The sequence below is a fragment of the Electrona antarctica genome, assembly GCF_951216825.1.
Source record: "Electrona antarctica genome assembly, chromosome: 18".
Classification (NCBI taxonomy): domain Eukaryota; kingdom Metazoa; phylum Chordata; class Actinopteri; order Myctophiformes; family Myctophidae; genus Electrona; species Electrona antarctica.
In genome coordinates, this window is record NC_136799.1 from 5,396,717 (window position 1) to 5,419,192 (window position 22,476).

General features: G+C 41.3%; 4 protein-coding genes across 4 annotated transcripts in view; 1 reads left to right on the forward strand and 3 right to left on the reverse strand.

Annotated features, from left to right (window-relative positions):
- Positions 1 to 22,476, forward strand: part of LOC306942183 (heat shock protein beta-11-like) — a 222,507-nt gene that overhangs the window by 8,069 nt on the left and 191,962 nt on the right. The window lies entirely within an intron of this gene.
- Positions 8,520 to 10,393, reverse strand: LOC306942000 (uncharacterized protein). Its single transcript, XM_079527650.1, has 2 exons — positions 10,108 to 10,393; positions 8,520 to 9,670 (listed from the first exon to the last, which is right to left on the reverse strand). The coding sequence occupies exons 1-2, from the start codon at positions 10,274 to 10,276 to the stop codon at positions 8,922 to 8,924; spliced, it is 918 nt and encodes a 305-aa protein (XP_079383776.1). The 5' UTR covers positions 10,277 to 10,393; the 3' UTR covers positions 8,520 to 8,921.
- LOC306942133 (uncharacterized protein) lies at positions 11,078 to 16,226 on the reverse strand. Its single transcript, XM_079527868.1, has 2 exons — positions 15,914 to 16,226; positions 11,078 to 13,941 (listed from the first exon to the last, which is right to left on the reverse strand). Exons 1-2 carry the CDS (start codon positions 16,080 to 16,082, stop codon positions 13,208 to 13,210), a joined length of 903 nt encoding a protein of 300 aa, XP_079383994.1. The 5' UTR covers positions 16,083 to 16,226; the 3' UTR covers positions 11,078 to 13,207.
- Positions 17,726 to 21,662, reverse strand: LOC306942348 (uncharacterized protein). Its single transcript, XM_079528199.1, has 2 exons — positions 21,350 to 21,662; positions 17,726 to 18,969 (listed from the first exon to the last, which is right to left on the reverse strand). Exons 1-2 carry the CDS (start codon positions 21,516 to 21,518, stop codon positions 18,236 to 18,238), a joined length of 903 nt encoding a protein of 300 aa, XP_079384325.1. The 5' UTR covers positions 21,519 to 21,662; the 3' UTR covers positions 17,726 to 18,235.

The window sequence follows — 22,476 nt, forward strand, 5'->3', positions numbered from 1 at the left end:
AGCAATGAAAACTATGAAGACTCCCTCTGCCCCCACTGTTTACAGGGGGTGGGACCAGCTTCCAATGGCAACACGTACACGTGTGTCACGTGACACGGGTTTTCTGGGTAATGTAGTTGGAATATAAGCTCAGGAATTTAAACAGCGCTTCGGAGCATATTAATATGTTTAGATTCATCAAAAACTGTGAAGACGCCAATTGGCGTCATTGATCATTTACGGAATTCTGATGAAGACGCCAATTGGCGTCTTTCATCTTCTAAGGGTTAAGGATGCCGCGAACCGATCTTCTGATCGGATATTGGAGTGATATCAGCCAAAAATGTGGATCGGATCGAACTACAGCGAAAATGACCGATCAAATACTCAGATCTAAGCACTCCATTCCGGTACTCCGCTTCAGCACGTCGTTCTAGTTTTTAGTAGTTTTTGTTCCCTACCTATGTTGAATACACTTATTGTAAGTCGCTTTGGATAAAAGCGTCTGCTAAATGACTGTAATGTAATGTTCTATCCAGCAGATCCAGTAAGCTATGCAGCAGAGGCCGCGTGATCATGACAGTATTTGCTAGTAGTTGTGCGGCCGGCAGTACGACTTGAGCGGAGAAAGCAGCCATGTCAACCGTATGGGAGTATTATTATAAAACGAAAAAGCCACACCAGCCGAATTGCAAAACTTGCAATAAAGACGCTCCACGCGGTGGTCGACCAACCTCATAAATCATCTTAAAAACCCTCACCCACTGCTACATGAAATGAGGAATATTTAAAAGATACAGAACATGAAAAGCGACAACGAGATGGCTCCCTCACACAGCCAACGTTGCCAGAGGATTTTGAAAGGTGTGGAAAAACTCCCAAGTGAGAGAGCAAGAAGCAATAACAGAGCACATTGCCCAGTCTATTGTGCTTGTCGACCAGCCACTGTCAGACTGGGGAATAATGTTTGGTTTAAACTAGTGATGCACCGAAAGGGAAATTCTTGGACGAAACCGAATACAGAATATAGGAAACAGTTGGCCGAAAACCGAATACTGAATATCCGAATATGATTAATATTGTATATCTTTTTTCCTACCATTGCTGTCATGGCTGTACCTTAAAGCTACCTGATTTATGGCAAAATAAATGGTTATGGCAAAACTTAACTTAAATTATAATCACTATTATGGGTCCCTAAAACATTTATTCAGCTCTTTTGAATGCATTCATTTCATACACTATTCGGTGATATATTTTCTGCCTATTCGGGCCGAAACCGAAAAGGCCGAAAATGCATTTTTAGCCATTTTCTGCCGAATATTTTCTGTGGCCGAATATTTGGTGCATCACTAGTTTATACGCTTAAACTCTGTTTTTAATGTGTCTATGGAGTTAACATTACTCTAATAGACCCCGAGTTGTGGTTGTAATATTCAAATACCGGTACGTCTTTCCTGTGTAATTTTGGTTTCTTCCTGAAAGCTGAAAGCCTTTGAGTCAAAAGGCCCTATCAAAATCCCACCACTTTTGTAATATCATAACCCTAACCCCTCCCTCAGTATCATATCATTAACTAGAAAAAGTGCCCTTCTGGGCACAGGTCTCTACCAGGAGGATAGGACTGTGTGAGATGTTTGGCAACATTTTTAGGAGTAATATAAACATGTTTTTTTGTTTTTGTTTTTTGCAACAATTTTCTTTTGTTGAGGAAATGCAGAGCCAGATCACTCATAGCATCTCTGAGGATAGAATTCTGGATGAGCAGGACATGTGCAGCATTTTGAACAAAACGGGCCACTCCTGAAAACTTTGGAAGGCAATGTTAGCCAATCAGTGTAGAATCTGAGAAATCCAACAGACTCGTCTTGTTCACATGACTATAGAGTTAATGTGTACCGATTTGCGTGAGATTTGGATGAAATCTGTGCGACTAACATAAGCAATGTGTTTTGCAGAAATCGGCCCTCATGGTGGCGCTATAACCGGCAGATGTGGAGGGATGCAGAGACAATGTTTTTCCATGGCCTCTAGGGAGTGCGCAAACATAAGTTGTATACAGATCGATGCAGTTATAGCTAAAAACAGGAATTGGCCTGTTATAGCGCCACAATGAGGCTGATTTGTAAAATAATGAGTGCCATGTCGTCCTTGGCCTAGTGGAAATGTGCGTGTAATAATTTCACGGAAATTGCACACTGTGTTTGTGATTTGTGGCATTTTGTTCGAAACGGACCAATCATGTGAGCTTTGGAAGCCAATCTTAGCCAATCAGGATGGAAGATGGGAAATGGTGCAGATCCGTGTTGATCACATGACTATGAAGATAGTGTATACCGAATTGTGTGGTGTATGGATAAAATGTGTACGAGTAATCTACAGAAATGTGTTTTGCCTAAATCGGCCTCATGGTGGCGCTATAACAGGCCATTGAAGAATATTTGGGGCAGAGGTTCGTTGTTGGCATCCAGGGAGTGTGTGTGCAAAGTTTGGTATGGATCGGGGCAACGGTGGCGGAGATTAGCTGGTAACGGACGGACGGACGGACGGACGGACGGAAGGAAGGACGGACACACGCGCACACACACACACACACACACACACACACACACACACACACACACACACACACACACACACACACACACACACACACACACACACACACACACACACACACACACACACACACACACACACACACACACACACACACACACACACACACACACACTCTCCCCATGCCTTCGGCCTGGTGGAGACAATAACATCTGTGGGTGAGGCTTAAGTTCAGGTGGGTGGTGCTAAGGTGAAAACCAGGTATACATAGGGCGCGTTCAGAAATAGCACACTGAGCGCACTGTGCAATGCAAACTAATAGGCGAGTGCGCTCCCGGTGCGCATTTCCGAACGCACCCTTTAATGAACTGGTGGGTGTACCGTGTGGCCACATGAAAACATAATTTTAACACTTTCTGTAAAATGGTAAATGGTAAATGGTGCATTTATATAGCGCCTTTATCCAAGGCGCTTTACATAGATTGTGCATTACATTCACCCATTCATACACCGATTGCGGCGGAAGCCATGCAAGGTACCAAGTTAACCAGCACATCGGGAGCAATTTGGGGTTCAGTGTCTTGCCCAAGGACACTTCGACATGTAGACAGGAGGAGCCGGGATTCGAACCGCCGACCCATGGATCATTGGACGACCTGCTCTACCTCCTGAGCCACAGTCGCCCCTGTACACTTTTTAGAAAAGAATATTCGTCCTAGTATAATCATAGTGCCTGATGGTCGTGTTTTAGGGGGGAATCACGGCACTCCATCTTTAATGCAGCACTTATAGAGCCTCGCTACGTTATGCCCAGTGCCCCAGTCGGAGTTACATGACTGAGACAGCCATCCTGCAGACTCTTAAAGACGTGCAAGGTTTCCTGGCTGCATAAGCATATGTGGACAGTGCAGAAGCGATTAGTTTCACTACAGACACCAATGGGTTCAAAAATAAAATGCACAAATAAATTAGACCCTGTGTAACAACACATAAGACAACAGACATTATGTGGATTACTGTGACAGACAACAATAACAAACAAAATGGTTGGCAAATGGCAGGTAAGAAATATAAGAGATAAAATAATGTTACTCAATATGAAATACAGTAGGTAATATAAGTAGGCTTCTTTGTTTGACATGGTGGTCATTTCAGGTTAAAAAAATAAAGAAGTCACATAAATGGGTCAGTTATTCTCATTGTTGTGAAGGCGGTGGCTCAGGGGTAGAGTGGCTGGATGGTAACCGCAAGGTTGCCAGTTCCAACCCGGGCTCCCCCAGAGTTAGTGTCGAAGTCTCCTTGAGCAAGACTCTGAACCCATTGCTCCTGATGTGCTGGTTGGTGCCTTGCATGGTTTCCGCCGCCATCGGTGTATGAATGTGTGTGTGAAACTGTGAATGGGTGAATGTAATGCACTGAATCTATGTAAAGCGCCTTGGATAAAGGCGCTATATAAATGCACCATTTACCATTTAAATCTAAATGGACCCTCGGTCTGGTTCTGACAGGCTGGTAGTGTGTGCAGGCCGTACCAAAGTATTCCTTTGGTACGGCGGCGGGCCCAGATATGAGAAACGTGACACGATAATGACATGGCAGTAAGGCTGACCTTACTGGCAACATCTAAACAGATTCCTCTCGTATCTATAAAGTACAATGCATGCAGGCAGTACTATCACATATCAGGTACACTGTATCTCAAGTTCAATATACACAGACTTACTTAGATGTACTATGGACACTCATAACCTACTGTTGTGTAACTTAATTGTTGACTATTATTCTGGGGAGGTTATGTTCTCTGTTTGAGTTACATCACCTGATTTTTAACATTCCAAACTACAAAATCAATAATAAAAACAAATGTAAAGATTAAAAAAAGTGTTCTTCCTGCCAGACATCCAGAGACTGGATCTGATCGGTATCATATTATATTATATTATATTATATGATGCTCGATCGGTATCGAATCGGGAGTGAAAAATCTTGATCACAGCATCCTTAGGCCTATTAATTAATATTTGCACACAAACACAACAGTATTATTGCATAGCATTATTTGTCAAAACATATTTGATTATATTTGACATTATAGGCTATACTATATTGAATAAATACCTTTTCTTTTGCGGTTTTCAAATGTTTTTGAATTATGGTCATGATTCTCCATAGCCCAAAATGTAGACTCTCGTATAGATGTATATCGATTCTGACATATTGAAAATGTCAGAATCGATAAATACATCTACGAGAGTCTAAAGTTTGTGCTAGATTCACCAGGAGTGGTTTGGTCTGGGTGGCTTGGTTTCACGGAATTCACGGTTTAATTTATATAAATATTTTCGAAAATCTCTATGGGATTTATTATATTTTGAAACTCTCTGGCAATACAAACGTGTGTTTTCTCATGCCAATAATGCTTATTCGAATTGAAATTACTGTAGTATGCTGGCAATTAAACGCGCATACAAAGCGGATCTACACATAATTTGTGTTGGCATTGCAACGACAGACGAGTCCGACCGTGTAAATTAAAGGGTAAATAAATCATTATGATTCGTGACAAACCTGTCAGATCAGAGGTGACTTGAGGAGTGAGGAACTCCAGCTGTCTGTGTTGCAGATCTATTTGTTGTTGGTATTGTACGATAGTTCTGACAAACACAGCTAATATGTCCTCTGCAACGGCGGTCAGTCGTTCATTGACGAACAGCCTCAACGTCTCTATGTCACACATTGTTACTTTAGTTAAAATAATACGTCTCTGTTGCTTCTTTTACCGACAGAAGCACTGCATTTGATTTAAGCTACATACGTAAACAATGAGAAGAATGACTTCCGAGGTCTATGTTAAGCGCATGTTAATACAGGTTGGGCTCAATTCACGTTGCAGTTTGCAGATCCGGTCTAGAGCGGATATCGAAACGTATGAGTGTGTGAGTGGAAATGTCAGGATACAGTAGGCGGGCTCTAGACCGGATTTGAACACTCTAACGTAGAAGTTGTAAAGACTGAAAGTGATTCGTGTTGGTGCATTGATGCTGGTCCACCCCCTGCTGGACATAGGTCAACATTGATTGATTGATTGATTGATTGATTGATTGATTGATTGATTGATTGATTGATTCATTCATTCATTCATTGTATTAAACAATACAAAATCTGCAAAGAGGATAAAACCAGAAAAAGCATTAAGACTTGTTTTACATAAAGGGTCCTCCATTTTCAATTCACCAGAACATCTTCTATGCAAAAAAAGGAAAATCATCGGTTAGAAAATGAAGGGAGACATCACATGTACTGTATAGTATAATTATATAAAGCTGTAGTTTGACTTTTTTTGCAGAAACAATTCTAAATAGGCTACGTTTTCAAGGGTCCTTTGCAATATTTGGTGTAATGTTAGGATGCTGCTTTTGATTGATTGATTGATTGAAATATTTATTAACAGTTTGCAGAATTACAGTACATTTCAAGCACAAACTCAATACAAAGACTGTTAACTGTGAGTGGACTACCCAATTAAGCATTACACTTGTTTACAATAGGGTCCACAATGTTCAATTCATCAAAAATTGATGCCATTAGGGCATGACATTTATTCAATTATATATTTATTCCTGCACATTGTGTACTATGTGAACCCATTCATTCAGAGTCCCAGTGTAGATGTCTAGTGTCGGAATTTAAGTCTATTGTTTAATCGTATTTGTATTTTACGTTCACTCTTACTACTACACCCATTTTGGACTGAGATCAGATTCTAAAAATGTCTTCTACATCATGACAGTTTTCTGAAAAAGCTATGTTTCTGTGTCAGTCGTCAGTAATTTTTCAAAAATAGCAGACCTACAAGCTTGTAGCACGCCACTCGGTGGCTCGCTATGAGCTTGTAGATCTGCTATTTTTCAATAGCTAAAGCATAACATAGTGCTAACACCAAAAGGGGTTTCCGCCCAAAATGGGTTAAAATAGACCAGAAATGGTAGCCATCACTACATAAAGGCAGCATCACCAACCTAGCCCTTACTACAATATACTGTAATGAATTCAGATTTCCATAAATGTACTGTATTGTCTCGGATCATCTGGAAAATGCACAAATAAATTAGACCCTGTGTAACAACACATAAGACAACAGACATTATGTGGATTACTGTGACAGACAACAATAACAAACAAAATGGTTGGCAAATGGCAGGTAAGAAATATAAGAGATAAAATAATGTTACTCAATATGAAATACAGTAGGTAATATAAGTAGGCTTCTTTGTTTGACATGGTGGTCATTTCAGGTTAAAAAAATAAAGAAGTCACATAAATGGGTCAGTTATTCTCATTGTTGTGAAGGCGGTGGCTCAGGGGTAGAGTGGCTGGATGGTAACCGCAAGGTTGCCAGTTCCAACCCGGGCTCCCCCAGAGTTAGTGTCGAAGTCTCCTTGAGCAAGACTCTGAACCCCTAATTGCTCCTGATGTGCTGGTTGGTGCCTTGCATGGTTTCCGCCGCCATCGGTGTATGAATGTGTGTGTGAAACTGTGAATGGGTGAATGTAATGCACTGAATCTATGTAAAGCGCCTTGGATAAAGGCGCTATATAAATGCACCATTTAAATCTAAATGGACCCTCGGTCTGGTTCTGACAGGCTGGTAGTGTGTGCAGGCTGTGTGACAACTGACAATCCCGTTGAAGTATTCCTTTGGTACGGCGGCGGGCCCAGATATAAGACATAGAAACGTGACGTGATAATGACATGACAGTAAGGCTGACCTTACTGGCAACATCTAAACAGATTCCTCTCGTATCTATAAAGTACAATGCATGCAGGCAGTACTATCACATATCAGGTACACTGTATCTCAAGTTCAATATACACAGACTTACTTAGATGTACTATGGACACTCATAACCTACTGCTGTGTAACTTAATTGTTGACTATTATTCTGGGGAGGTTATGTTCTCTGTTTGAGTTACATCACTTCATTAATCCTGATTTTTAACATTCCAAACTACAAAATCAATAATAAAAACAAATGTAAAGATTAAAAAAAGTGTTCTTCCTGCTAAAGCATAACATAGTGCTAACACCAAAAGGGGTTTCCGCCCAAAATGGGTTAAAATAGACCAGAAATGGTAGCCATCACTACATAAAGGCAGCATCACCAACCTAGCCCTTACTACAATATACTGTAATGAATTCAGATTTCCATAGATGTACTGTATTGTCTCGGATCATCCGGCTACGCGAGTGTATAACCATACTAGCAGTGCTTAAATTTAAGTAAAATAAATTCATTAAATCACACCAAACCCATGCCTAAACTGAAGCTATACGAATGGTATAGTATAGTTACAAATTACAATGGCTACAAATCTAACAGCAGAACATTGATGATTTCCATGATTGATTACTGGGGCTCATTTCACTCTATAGGTAAGCAACTTTATACAAATAAAATACATTTATACCCAGAGTGGAATTTCCCTTCAAGGATCACATACTGTGTTCATAATACATTTTTATTTGTAAAGCACTTTTTCACAAATCGTAAAGTCCTACAGATTACAGAGTAAAAAAACAGCCAAAAAAAACAAACAAAAAACTTTTAAGAGTTCAAATATATGTTATTCATTTACTTCATAATTGCCCTGGGCAGTGACAAAATATTAGCTGGAAAAGTCGTCCACGTACGTCCATGTAGATGCGTTACCTCCAATCCCCAACAAGTTACAGCATAATTTCTATATAGAAAACACACATTTTATGTATTCAGTGAGTTATTTGATCATGTTGAGATTATGCGATTCTGTGATTCCTTTGCTTCATTATACTAGACCGGCTGTAGAGCACAGAGTCGGTAACGATGGAAGTTGGAGATCCATGTAATACCCGTTGTACCTGTGTCAGAGTACCCATTCCACCCATTTGTCTTTGTAAAATTATGTTTTAGTAATATTGTTCCTGCTGTTCTACATACTGCCAAACAGGTGAAGAAATCAGTGAAATCACAGATTGAGGCTTTGCCTTTAACCTTTGCTTTTATATGAAATATCCCAGATTATTAAGATTTTATGGAAGACGCTTCTGAAGAAATTGCTAGTTTGACCACTTCAAATGCTATAATCTTAAACTCTCAATGTGTCACAAATGCATTGAGAGCTTGTAGATCGGCTATTTTCGCCGTGCAACATGCTTCCGCAGGAGACGTGCTGACTTCTATGGAATCCAAATGAATGAAATCAGTTGTGGCGACTGGCCAGTATGAGTATGTATGATAATTATGTCAGCTCAGGTGGCTTCCTTGATAAACTGTTCAGCTTTCTCACCTGTATGAACCCTCGTGTGTTTTCAGATTAATTTCACCCAAAACATTGATCATAAACTATAAAACTAAGGAATTCTCTCCTGTATGAATCCTCATGTGTCTTTTCAAATGTGTGCATCGAGTGAAAGACTTGTCACACAGTATACAACTGAAGGGCTTCTCCCCTGTATGAGTACGTGCGTGCCTCTTAAGATGTGTACTTCGACTAAAGCGATTACCACACACTGTACAACTGAAGGGCTTCTCTCCCGTATGAGTACTTGTGTGCCTCTTGAGATCTCCCTTTCGGATAAAAGTTTTACCACAAACTGTACAAGTAAATGTACTTTCCATTGCATGGGCTCTCATGGATGGAGTTTGTTGCACTGATATCAGGTCCTGGGACAGCTTGTTTCTCAAAGAAAATATTTGTCCTTCCACAGTGTGTGTCTCGTTGTGTGTTTTCAGCGACTGATCTTCCCTGGGCTCCTCCCAGTCATCACTGTTGTCAGTGTCCGATTCAGAACAGTGTGAAGAGATGAGCTGCACATCAACAGTTGGCAGTGATGCTCCACGGTTCTCTACATCAGCCTCTGTTTTCACGTGTTCATTTGAAGTGCTGGCTAGAGGCTCAGTCTCTCTGTTTTCATTATATTCACTTCTAACTGCTAGTAATGTCTGCGTTGACCCTTCAACCTCCTCTGGTCTGTGAATTAGCTCCTGCTGTTCCTCCTTAATCTGTGGAGGCTGTGGTTCCTCTTGGACCAGATAGGGCCTCCTCTCCTGTTGCTCAGGTGATTTCTCCTCTTCACAGACTGGGAGGAAGTCTAGGCAGAATAGGACATGAGAGAAACAGTGTGACGCTTAATATTTGCATACAATCGGCTTGGCGGGAGGGAAAATAACTGACAGACAGATAGCCAGGTTTCCCGCCATCAGGCATTAAAAATGGCATTACTTTGTCATGGGATTGCTATACAAGAATACATTTCCCCAAGCACTATTACTTCCCTAGTCCAGTGGTGGACACCTCGGTTGATTGACCCCTGCCCTAGAACTCTCAACCAAGAAGCAATAGCCTTTATGGTACAACAACGCGTAAATTAAAACAGATTATGAGGTCTTTTCAGGCATTTTAGGCTACAACCAAACTAAAGTTAAACCCAGCATTCAGGCATACCAGGTTTATGTTCACAATTCACATCAAAAAGCAAGACACATACGATGTAAATTAAAGGGTAAATCGTTGTGATTTGTGACAAACCTGTCAGATCAGAGGTGACTTGAGGAGTGAGGAACTCCAGCTGTCTGTGTTGCAGATCTATTTGTTGTTGGTATTGTACGATAGTTCTGACAAACACAGCTAATATGTCCTCTGCAACGGCGGTCAGTCGTTCATTGACGAACAGCCTCAACGTCTCTATGTCACACATTGTTACGTTAGTTAAAATAATACGTCTATGTTGCCACTTTTACCGACAGAAACACTGCATGTATTTAGCCAGCAACAACAATGAGAAAGAATCACTTCCGAGGTCGATGATGTTGCCTTCATGTTGGTCCGCCCCCTGCTGGACATAGGTCAACACAGCTGCATTTGAACATACAGTAGTCCTTTGTTGGTATGGAAGCTTTTATTGTATTCTTTTTTGCAGGAAACAATTCTAATTGAAATAGGCTACGACATAAATTAAATTATGTATTCATTCACTGTTAATAGACACTTAATGACTGCACATTATGTAAACTCACAGACCCAGTGTCTAGTGTCGGAATGTAAGCCTATATTGTATTTGTATTTCATGTTTCCTATACAGGATCTCCTCACTGGTCAACAAAAACACCTTGAAGACCCTAACAGGCACCCTTGTACAAGGCTTCTTCGGCTATGCATGCACATCAAAGGTCCTTAAAACAAGGCTCCAGAGTCAGACTTCACTAAAGAAACTGGTCAGGCTACTATTGGCCTCACTTCCCGAACCCACCCCACCCCTGCTCATTTTGACAGGCTGGAATGGCTTAGGGTTGACGACAGAGTACAGCATTTTGCAATGGGTCTGGTCGACAACATTCACTACACCAAGATACCCATGTACCTGTCTAAATACTTCTTTAATGCCCCCAAATCTATAAATCTCACACACTATTAAGTCACCCGGCGGTTCCACACGCCACACAAGGTGCCCTTTTTTCACTTGAGCACCTGCCCCTCAAAATGTCTGTGCACGCCATGATTGGTTCTGGATTAAGAGCATCTGCTAAATGCCTACATTGTTTGTTTTGCTGTTGCTTTTTGGAATAATTATTTTACCATTTGGCTACAAATCAAACAGCAGAAGATCTATGATTTCCATGATCGATTACTGGGGCTACATATCAGGGCTGACTGGATGTAGAGAGTTGGCTAGTAGCTCATTTCACTCTATAGGTAAACTACTTTATACAAATAGAACAAACACCTATAGTGGAATTTCAAGTATCACAGTGTTCATAATACATTTTTATTTGTAAAGCACTTTACCTTTTTACAAATCGTAAAGTCCTACAGAAAAAAGAAAAACAAATATATATGGCCAAAACCACGAAAAACCAAACTAAACTACTTAAAACAAGGCTCCAGAGTCAGACTTCACTACACAAACTGGTCAGGCTACTATTGGCCTCACTTCCCGAACCCACCTCACCCCTGCTCATTTTGACAGGCTGGAATGGCTTAGGGTTGACGACAGAGTACAGCATTTTGCAATGGGTCTGGTCCACAACATTCACTACACCAAGATACCCATGTACCTGTCTAAATACTTCTTTAATGCCCCCAAATCTATAAATCTCACACACTATTAAGTCACCCGGCGGTTCCACACGCCACACAAGGTGCCCTTTTTTCACTTGAGCACCTGCCCCTCAAAATGTCTGTGCACGCCATGATTGGTTCTGGATTAAGAGCATCTGCTAAATGCCTACATTGTTTGTTTTGCTGTTGCTTTTTGGAATAATTATTTTACCATTTGGCTACAAATCAAACAGCAGAAGATCTATGATTTCCATGATCGATTACTGGGGCTACATATCAGGGCTGACTGGATGTAGAGAGTTGGCTAGTAGCTCATTTCACTCTATAGGTAAACTACTTTATACAAATAGAACAAACACCTATAGTGGAATTTCAAGTATCACAGTGTTCATAATACATTTTTATTTGTAAAGCACTTTACCTTTTTACAAATCGTAAAGTCCTACAGAAAAAAGAAAAACAAATATATATGGCCAAAACCACGAAAAACCAAACTAAACTACTTAAAACAAGGCTCCAGAGTCAGACTTCACTACACAAACTGGTCAGGCTACTATTGGCCTCACTTCCCGAACCCACCTCACCCCTGCTCATTTTGACAGGCTGGAATGGCTTAGGGTTGACGACAGAGTACAGCATTTTGCAATGGGTCTGGTCCACAACATTCACTACACCAAGATACCCATGTACCTGTCTAAATACTTCTTTAATGCCCCCAAATCTATAAATCTCACACACTATTAAGTCACCCGGCGGTTCCACACGCCACACAAGGTGCCCTTTTTTCACTTGAGCACCTGCCCCTCAAAATGTCTGTGCATGCCATGATTGGTTCTGGATTAAGAGCATCTGCTAAATGCCTACATTGTTTGTTTTGCTGTTGCTTTTTGGAATAATTATTTTACCATTTGGCTACAAATCAAACAGCAGAAGATCTATGATTTCCATGATCGATTACTGGGGCTACATATCAGGGCTGACTGGATGTAGAGAGTTGGCTAGTAGCTCATTTCACTCTATAGGTAAACTACTTTATACAAATAGAACAAACACCTATAGTGGAATTTCAAGTATCACAGTGTTCATAATACATTTGTATTTGTAAAGCACTTTACCTTTTTACAAATCGTAAAGTCCTACAGAAAAAAGAAAAACAAATATATATATATGGCCAAAACCACGAAAAACCAAACTAGGGATAAAATGTAGTCTTCAGAGAATGAAGTTCAAATATAGCCAGTGACAATGATGAATTGTTTATGATGAATTGAAAATGGTGGACCCTATTGTAAACATGTTACCTTCAATCCCCCACAAGAACAAGTTACAGTATTGTTTCTATACAGACCATAATGTGGAAAAAATATATTGAGTTATTTGGTCATGTTGAGATTATCCTATTCTGTGATTCCTCTGTTTCTGACTTGTTGACAGTGCCACAAGACAATATGTACGATATGTGAGCTCAGGCGGCTTCCTTGAGAAACTGTTCAGCTTTCTCACCTGTATGAACCCTTGAAGATGAAATTAGCTATGATGAAGATAGCTAATTTCACCCAAAATATTCGAACTATAAAACTAAGGAATTCTCTCCTGTATGAATCTCCACATGTTTCTTCAAATGTGAGCATCGGCTAAAAGACTTGCCACACAGTATACAACTGAAGGGCTTCTCCCCTGTATGAATATGTGCGTGCCTCTTCAGATGTGTACTTCGACTAAAGCGTTTACCACACACTGTACAACTGAAGGGCTTCTCTCCCGTATGAGTACTTGTGTGCCTCTTAAGATTTCCATTTCGGTTAAAAGTTTTACCACAAATTGTACAACTAAATGTTCTTCCCATTGTATGAGCTCTCATGGATGGACTTTGTCGCCCTGATATCAGGTCCTGGGACAGCTTGTTTCTCAAAGAAAATCGTTGTCCTTCCACAGTCTGATCTTGTGACTGATCTTCCATGGTCTCCTCCCAGTCATCACTGTAGTCAGTGTCAGATTCAGAACAGTGTGAAGAGATGAGCTGCACATCAACAGTTGGTTGTGATGCTCCATGGCTCTCTACATCAGCTTGATTTTCCACACGTTCATTTGAAGTGTTGGCTAGAGGCTCTGTCTCTCTGTTTTCATTATATTCACTTCTCACTGCTAGTAATGTCTGCGTTGACCCCTCGGCCTCATCTGGTCTGTGAATTAACTCCTGCTGTTCCTCCTTAATCAGTGGAGGCTGTGGTTCTTCTTGGACCAGATCGGGCCTCCTCTCCTGTTGCTCAGGTGATTTCTCCTCTTCACAGACTGGGAGGAAGTCTAGGCAGAATAGGAGATGAGAGAAACAGTGTGATCCTTAATATTGGCATACAATAGGTTTGTGTTGCATTCCTGCGCCAATAATTAGGAGACTCCAGTAGGAGTAACAAACCACATCTCCAGGAACAACAGTAATTATCATGTAAACACAGCTGACAATGCACATCTATAATTTTACAATAATATAAATGACCTACAAACAGATCTGACCTATTCATACATTTTAAATCTGAGGCTTTTTGTGTACAATTTAAATAGTAATGAGAGACAATTTGATAAGGTTCAGCTGCCCCTCGTTCATTACCTGAATAGAAGTACCTATGGACAGGATACAATTAAAGATGTACAAATATACACTTCTATGAAGAAAAAAAAGTCATATAAAGAAAGTAAAAAGGGCAAAAAACATGTACAGTATCGACATTATTGACATTTTTATGGGGGTAGTTTTGAATTGCAGCCGTTTGTAGGTGCTCTTTGAGAGTGGTTTTGAAGCAGTCAAGGGATTCACATTTCTTAATGGCTGTTGGTAGGGCGTTCCACATTTTTGTGGCATAGGAGCAGAAAAGGACCGAAATTAATTTAATCCCTTGTTTGAGCCGAATCCTGGGTTGCACATGGTTTGTAACAGTTTTTGTATAGAGTTGTACTGTATTCTGCAAACTGATAAATACTTCAATCAATGTACATCAACAGGTACATGGGTGTCTTGGTGGTACTGTAGAGAATCTTGTAGACTAGACCCATTGCAAGATGCTGTACTCTGTTGTCAACCTTAAGCCATTCCAGCCAATCGAAATGGGCAGGAGTGAGGTGGGTTCTGGGAGTGGGACCAAGTAGTAGCCTGAGCAGTTTGTTTTGGGAAGTCTGGAGCCTTGTTTTAAGGGCCTTTACATAGATTGTGCATTACATTCACCCATTCACAAACACATTCATACACCGATGGCAGCGGAACCCATGCAAGGCACCAACCAGCACATCAGGAGCAATTAGGGGTTCAGTGTCTTGCTCAAGGACACTTCGACACTAACTCTGGGGGAGCCAGGGTTCGAACTGGCAACCTTGCGGTTACCATCCAGCCACTTGCTGAGATTACAATTTGATCCAAAGAGAATGGATTCCGTTTTTCCCGGGTGTAAAGATAGTTTGTTATCAGCGAGCCAGGTGCAGATTCTACCGAGTTCAGAGCTGAGGGCCTTTTCAACCTGGTTGTTCCTGTCTGAGACCAGCAGTGCTGAGTCATCTGCAAACAGGAACAAGTTGCAGTCACAAGCTGATTTCATGTCATTTACATATATTAGGAACAGTAAAGGCCCCATTATGTTTCCTTGTGGATAGCTCACTGGGAAGAGGGGGGACAGTATTCTGTTCATCTCCACCATCTGTCCTTTCCCCTCCAGGTAGAATTGCATCAAGCTCACTGATGTGCTATCAAAACCAATTGCTTTTAGCGTATTAATCGGTATGGAGTGGTTTACGGTGTCAAAAGGATTTTGGAGGTCCAGCTTGACCATGCCGCAGTATTTGCCAGCATCCACCTCGTGTTTGATGTGGTCGCTCAAATAGGAGGCGGCTTGTGTCACTGTCAGTGGAGTGGGAGGTTCGGAAGCCAGATTGGAATACAGCAGAATAAAGCTGAAACAAAGCAGATCTACACCTTGAGCCGTAGAGAACGAAAATAAAAGCCTGGGTACCGAGGCTAATCTACACCTAGTTCAGTTGTTTCATAGAAGTGTATAATTGTATGTCTTTAAATGTTCTGATGAATTGAAAATTGAGGACCCAGGTGTAATTGTGTCTTAGTGCTTTTCCTGGTTATATCCTCAGTAGCAATTTTTTTATTGACCTGTACTTTCGTTTGAACTGTACCCAATCTAGTCTGTGAATAATCAATCAATCAATTTGTGTTGGCATTGTAACGATAGACCGTGTAATGTAAAGGGTTAGGAAAGGGTTATGATTTGTGACAAACCTGTCAGATCAGAGGTGACTTGAGGAGTGAGGAACTCCAGCTGTCTGTGTTGCAGATCTATTTGTTGTTGGTATTGTACGATAGTTCTGACAAACACAGCTAATATGTCCTCTGCAACGGCGGTCAGTCGTTCATTGACGAACAGTCTCAACGTCTCTATGTCACACATTGTTACTTTAGTTAAAATAATACGTCTATGTTGCAACTTTTACCGACAGAAGCACCTACATACATAAACAATGAGAATAACTTCCGAGGTCGATGATGTTACGCGCGTGTGAATATACAGGCTGGGCTCAATTCACGTTGCAGTTTGCAGATCCGGTCTAGAGCGGATATGGAAACTAGGGGTGTTTATGTATGAGTGTGTGTGAGTGGAAATGTCCGGATACAGTAGGCGGGCTCTAACCCGGATCTGAACACTAGCTCTCACGTAGAAGTTGTAAAGACTGATCGTGTTGATGCATTGATGCTGATCTGCCCCCTGCTGGACATAAGTCAACACAGCTGCATTTGAACATCACACAGTAGTACTTTGTTGGTATGGAAGGTGTATATTGTTTGACTTCTTTGCATTATTTGGTGTAACGTTATTGTCTCCACCAGGCCGAAGTCATGGGGAGAGAGTATGTTTTGCACTCCGTCCGTCCGTGTGTCCGTCCTTCTGTCCTTCCGTCCATCCGTTACCAGCTAATCCCCGGCACCGTTAACCGGTCGATGCCAAATTTTGCACACACTCCCTGGATGCCAATGATGAACCTCTGCCCCACATTTTCCAGAACGGCCTGTTATAGCGCCACCATGAGGAAGCTTTTCACATTTTTTACCTAAAACTGCACCGATCTGCGTGAAACGTTGCATGCACACTCCCTAGAGGCCAAGGACAAACCTTTGACCTGCATTTTCCGCATCTGCCTTTTATAGCGCCACCAGGAGGCCGACTTTTGTAAAACACATTTTTTTATATTACTCCTCCAGATTCTGTCAAAAAATCTCAAAAATCGTTACACACTATCTCAATAGTCATGTGTTCAAGGCGGATCTGTCCGATATTTCATATTCCATCCTAATTGGCTAACATTGGCTTTCAAAGTTGGCAGGATTGGCCCGTTTTCTACAAAAGGCCTCAAATCATGAACGCAGCGTGCAATTTACCTGAAATCTTTCACGGAATTTCCTACTAGGCTGAGGAATATATCCCACCCTTTTCACATTGGCCTGTTATAGCACCACCAACAGGTGGATTTTTGCAAAACACATTTTTGGAACAAAATGCCTCAAATCATCCAATTGCCATCAATAACTCATATCCTCCTGGTGGAGACCTGTGCCCAGAAGGGCACTTTTTCTAGTTGACAAATGTAATTGACATATTTCAATTATTTATGTATTCCTGCACATTATGTATAATATAAACTCATTAATTCAGACCCAGTGCAGATGTCTAGTGTCGGAATTTAAGTCTATTGTTCAATCTTATTCTAGTTTATACTACTACTGTTGCAGTGGATTAAAAATAGGCCAGAAAGCGCAGCCATCACTATACTCAAAGGCATTAGGCAGCATCACCACCATCCATGCAGATAAATGGTATCTGCTATGTGAACTGTTGCCTCATGCCTATTAAAACGTAAACTATATGCATGGTATAGTATAGTTACACCAACAATTGATGTTGGTGTGAGACATAGAGCAATGTAAAGGGAAATGCCACATAACTGGCTGGTAGCTCATTCCACTCTATAGGTACGCAACTTTATACCAATAGAATAAGCGCCCAGTCGAATTTCCCTAGAAGGATCACATGCTGTGTTCATAAAATACATTTTTATTTGTAAAGAACTTTACTATTTCACAAATCTCAAAGTCCAACAGAATTAGAAATAATAAAAAGCTGCCAAAACTAGCCAACTAGGGATAAAAACAGTCTTCAGAAATTAAAGAAAAGGCTATAGATCATATGTACATTTTCATCAGATGTCTGCACACAGGGCAGGGATCCGGAGCTGGAGGAACGTAAATGTGTTACTGTACCTCCAAACCCCCACAAGACCAAGTTACAGAACTTTTTTTCCAACTAAATGTGCTTTAGAAATAAAGTGGATTGGACAGCATTATTTCTATTCAGAATATAATGTGAAAAAACAATTTAATGTATTGAGTTATTTAATCATGTTGAGATTGTCTGATTCTATGATTCCTCTGCTTCAGTATCTATGACTTGTTGTCATTGCCAGTATGATAAACTGTTCAGCTTTCTCACCTGTATGAACCCATGTGTGTTTTCAGATCGCTAATTTCACCCAAAACATTCATTATAAACTATAAAACTAAGGAATTCTCTCCTGTATGAATCCCCATGTGTTTCTTCAAATGTGAGAATCGACTAAAAGACTTGCCACACAGTATACAAGTGAAGGGCCTCTCCCCTGTATGAGTACGTGCGTGGCTCTTAAGACTTGTACTTCGACTAAAGCGTTTACCACACACTGTACAACTGAAGGGCTTCTCTCCCGTATGAGTACTTGTGTGCCTCTTAAGATTTCCATTTCGGTTAAAAGTTTTACCACAAATTGTACAACTAAATGTTCTTCCCATTGTATGAGCTCTCATGGATGGACTTTGTCGCCCTGATATCAGGTCCTGGGACAGCTTGTTTCTCAAAGAAAATCGTTGTCCTTCCACAGTCTGATCTTGTGACTGATCTTCCATGGTCTCCTCCCAGTCATCACTGTAGTCAGTGTCAGATTCAGAACAGTGTGAAGAGATGAGCTGCACATCAACAGTTGGTTGTGATGCTCCATGGCTCTCTACATCAGCTTGATTTTCCACACGTTCATTTGAAGTGTTGGCTAGAGGCTCTGTCTCTCTGTTTTCGTTATATTCACTTCTCACTGCTAGTAATGTCTGCGTTGACCCCTCTGCCTCATCTGGTCTGTGAATTAGCTCCTGCTGTTCCTCCTTAATCAGTGGAGGCTGTGGTTCTTCTTGGACCAGATCGGGCCTCCTCTCCTGTTGCTCAGGTGATTTCTCCTCTTCACAGACTGGGAGGAAGTCTAGGCAGAATAGGAGATGAGAGAAACAGTGTGATCCTTAATATTGGCATACAATAGGTTTGTGTTGCATTCCTGCGCCAATAATTAGGAGACTCCAGTAGGAGTAACAAACCACATCTCGGAGATCCCATAAAACTCCTGTGTTTGTTTGTGCTCTTCAGGAACAACAGTAATTATCATGTAAACACAGCTGACAATGCACATCTATAATTTTACAATAATATAAATGACCTACTGCACATATAAACAGATCTGACCTATTCATACATTTTAAATCTGAGGCTTTTTGTGTACAATTTAAATAGTTGAGAGACAATTTGATAAGGTTCAGCTGCCCCTCGTTCATTACCTGAATAGAAGTACCTATGGACAGGATACAATTAAAGATGTACAAATATACACTTCTATGAAGAAAAAAAGTCATATAAAGAAAGTAAGAAGGGCAAAAAACATGTACAGTATCGACATTATTGACATTTTTATGGGGGTAGTTTTGAATTGCAGCCGTTTGTAGGTGTTCTTTGAGAGTGGTTTTGAAGCAGTCAAGGGATTCACATTTCTTAATGGCTGTTGGTAGGGCGTTCCACATTTTTGTGGCATAGGAGCAGAAAAGGACCGAAATTAATTTAATACCTTGTTTGAGCCGAATCCTGGGTTGCACATGGTTTGTAACAGTTTTTGTATAGAGTTGTACTGTATTCTGCAAACTGATAAATACTTCAATCTTCAATCAATGTACATCAGGGGTGCCCAAAAGGTAGATTGTGATCTACCAGTAGATCACACAGGCTGTGCAGGTAGAACACATGAAATGGCCCCTAAAAATATACAATTAAAAATAAATAATACACTATTTTTGGCATCTGCCACACATTAAGGTGACTGACATCAAAAAGGGCAGCGCAAACCCACAATGCAACAGGCTTACCGTGTTTTCAAAAGTGTTTGCACAAACATCAATATTACAAAAAAGGAAAAGAAGTGCATTTGTATTTTCAGCAATGGGATAATATATGTATATATTTTTGGTGGGTAGATCTGGTTGAGCTGGTCATTTTGAAAGTAGCTCTCAAGTCTAGAAAGTGTGGGCACCCCTGATGTACATCAACAGGTACATGGGTGTCTTGGTGGTGTAGAAAATCTTGTAGACTAGACCCATTGCAAGATGCTGTACTCTGTTGTCAACCTTAAGCCATTCCAGCCAATCGAAATGGGCAGGAGTGAGGTGGGTTCTGGGAGTGGGACCAAGTAGTAGCCTGAGCAGTTTGTTTTGGGAAGTCTGGAGCCTTGTTTTAAGGGCCTTTACATAGATTGTGCATTACATTCACCCATTCACAAACACATTCATACACCGATGGCAGCGGAACCCATGCAAGGCACCAACCAGCACATCAGGAGCAATTAGGGGTTCAGTGTCTTGCTCAAGGACACTTCGACACTAACTCTGGGGGAGCCAGGGTTCGAACTGGCAACCTTGCGGTTACCATCCAGCCACTTGCTTTGATTACAATTTGATCCAAAGAGAATGGATTCCGTTTTTCCCAGGTGTAAAGATAGTTTGTTATCAGCGAGCCAGGTGCAGATTCTACCGAGTTCAGAGCTGAGGGCCTTTTCAACCTGGTTGTTCCTGTCTGAGACCAGCAGTGCTGAGTCATCTGCAAACAGGAACAAGTTGCAGTCACACGCTGATTTCATGTCGTTTACATATATTAGGAACAGTAAAGGCCCCATTATGTTTCCTTGTGGAAGGCCATAGCTCACTGGGAAGAGGGGGGACAGTATTCTGTTCATCTCCACCATCTGTCCTTTCCCCTCCAGGTAGAATTGCATCCAGCTCACTGATGTGCCATCAAAACCAATTGCTTTTAGCGTATTAATCGGTATGGAGTGGTTTACGGTGTCAAAAGGATTTTGGAGGTCCAGCTTGACCATGCCGCAGTATTTGCCAGCATCCACCTCGTGTTTGATGTGGTCGCTCAAATAGGAGGCGGCTTGTGTCACTGTCAGTGGAGTGGGAGGTTTGGAAGCCAGATTGGAATACAGCAGAATAAAGCTGAAACAAAGCAGATCTACACCTTGAGCCGTAGAGAACGAAAATAAAAGCCTGGGTACCGAGGCTAATCTACACCTAGTTCAGTTGTTTCATAGAAGTGTATAATTGTATGTCTTTAAATGTTCTGATGAATTGAAAATTGAGGACCCAGGTGTAATTGTGTCTTAGTGCTTTTCCTGGTTATATCCTCAGTGGCAATTTTTTTATTGACCTGTACTTTCGTTTGAACTGTACCCAATCTAGTCTGTGAATAATCAATCAATTTGTGTTGGCATTGTAACGATAGACCGTGTAATGTAGGCTAAAGGGTTATGATTTGTGACAAACCTGTCAGATCAGAGGTGACTTGAGGAGTGAGGAACTCCAGCTGTCTGTGTTGCAGATCTATTTGTTGTTGGTATTGTACGATAGTTCTGACAAACACAGCTAATATGTCCTCTGCAACGGCGGTCAGTCGTTCATTGACGAACAGTCTCAACGTCTCTATGTCACACATTGTTACTTTAGTTAAAATAATACGTCTATGTTGCAACTTTTACCGACAGAAGCACCTACATACATAAACAATGAGAATAACTTCCGAGGTCGATGATGTTACGCGCGTGTGAATATACAGGCTGGGCTCAATTCACGTTGCAGTTTGCAGATCCGGTCTAGAGTGGATATGGAAACTATGGGTGTTTATGTATGAGTGTGTGTGAGTGGAAATGTCCGGATACAGTAGGCGGGCTCTAGACCGGATCTGAACACTAGCTCTCACGTAGAAGTTGTAAAGACTGATCGTGTTGATGCATTGATTCTGATCCGCCCCCTGCTGGACATAAGTCAACACAGCTGCATTTGAACATCACACAGTAGTACTTTGTTGGTATGGAAGCTGTATATTGTTTGACTTCTTTGCATTATTTGGTGTAACGTTATTGTCTCCACCAGGCCGAAGGCATGGGGAGAGAGTATGTTTTGCTCTCCGTCCATGTGTGTGTACGTCCTTCTGTCCTTCCGTCCGTCCGTTACCAGCTAATCCCCGGCATGCCAAACTTTGCACACACACTCCCTGGATGCCAACGATGAACCTCTGCCCCACATTTTCCAGAACGGCCTGTTATAGCGCCACCATGAGGAAGCTCTCAAAGGGCACCTACGGATGGCTGCAATTCGAAACTGGCCCCCGTAAAATCTGAATCCCCCCCCCCCCCCCACCGCCCCCCACTTTTGTAAAACACATTTTTTTATATTACTCCTCCAGATTCTGTCAAAAAATCTCAAAAATCGTTACACACTATCTCAGAGATAGATCCGCCTTGAACACATGACTATATATAGTCATGTGTTCAAGGCGGATCTGTCCGATATTTCATATTCCATCCTAATTGGCTAACATTGGCTTTCAAAGTTGGCAGGATTGGCCCGTTTTCTACAAAAGGCCTCAAATCATGAACGCAGCGTGCAATTTA

Bases quoted from the DNA above. Each gene is read 5' to 3' on its own strand.
- LOC306942000 (XM_079527650.1), bottom strand. From the start codon at position 10,276: ATGTGTGACATAGAGACGTTGAGGCTGTTCGTCAATGAACGACTGACC. The intron at 9,671-10,107 runs GTTTGTCACAAA...TATTCTGCCTAG, and splicing joins AGTCACCTCTGATCTGACAG to ACTTCCTCCCAGTCTGTGAA.
- LOC306942348 (XM_079528199.1), bottom strand. From the start codon at position 21,518: ATGTGTGACATAGAGACGTTGAGACTGTTCGTCAATGAACGACTGACC. The intron at 18,970-21,349 runs GTTTGTCACAAA...TATTCTGCCTAG, and splicing joins AGTCACCTCTGATCTGACAG to ACTTCCTCCCAGTCTGTGAA.
- LOC306942133 (XM_079527868.1), bottom strand. From the start codon at position 16,082: ATGTGTGACATAGAGACGTTGAGACTGTTCGTCAATGAACGACTGACC. The intron at 13,942-15,913 runs GTTTGTCACAAA...TATTCTGCCTAG, and splicing joins AGTCACCTCTGATCTGACAG to ACTTCCTCCCAGTCTGTGAA.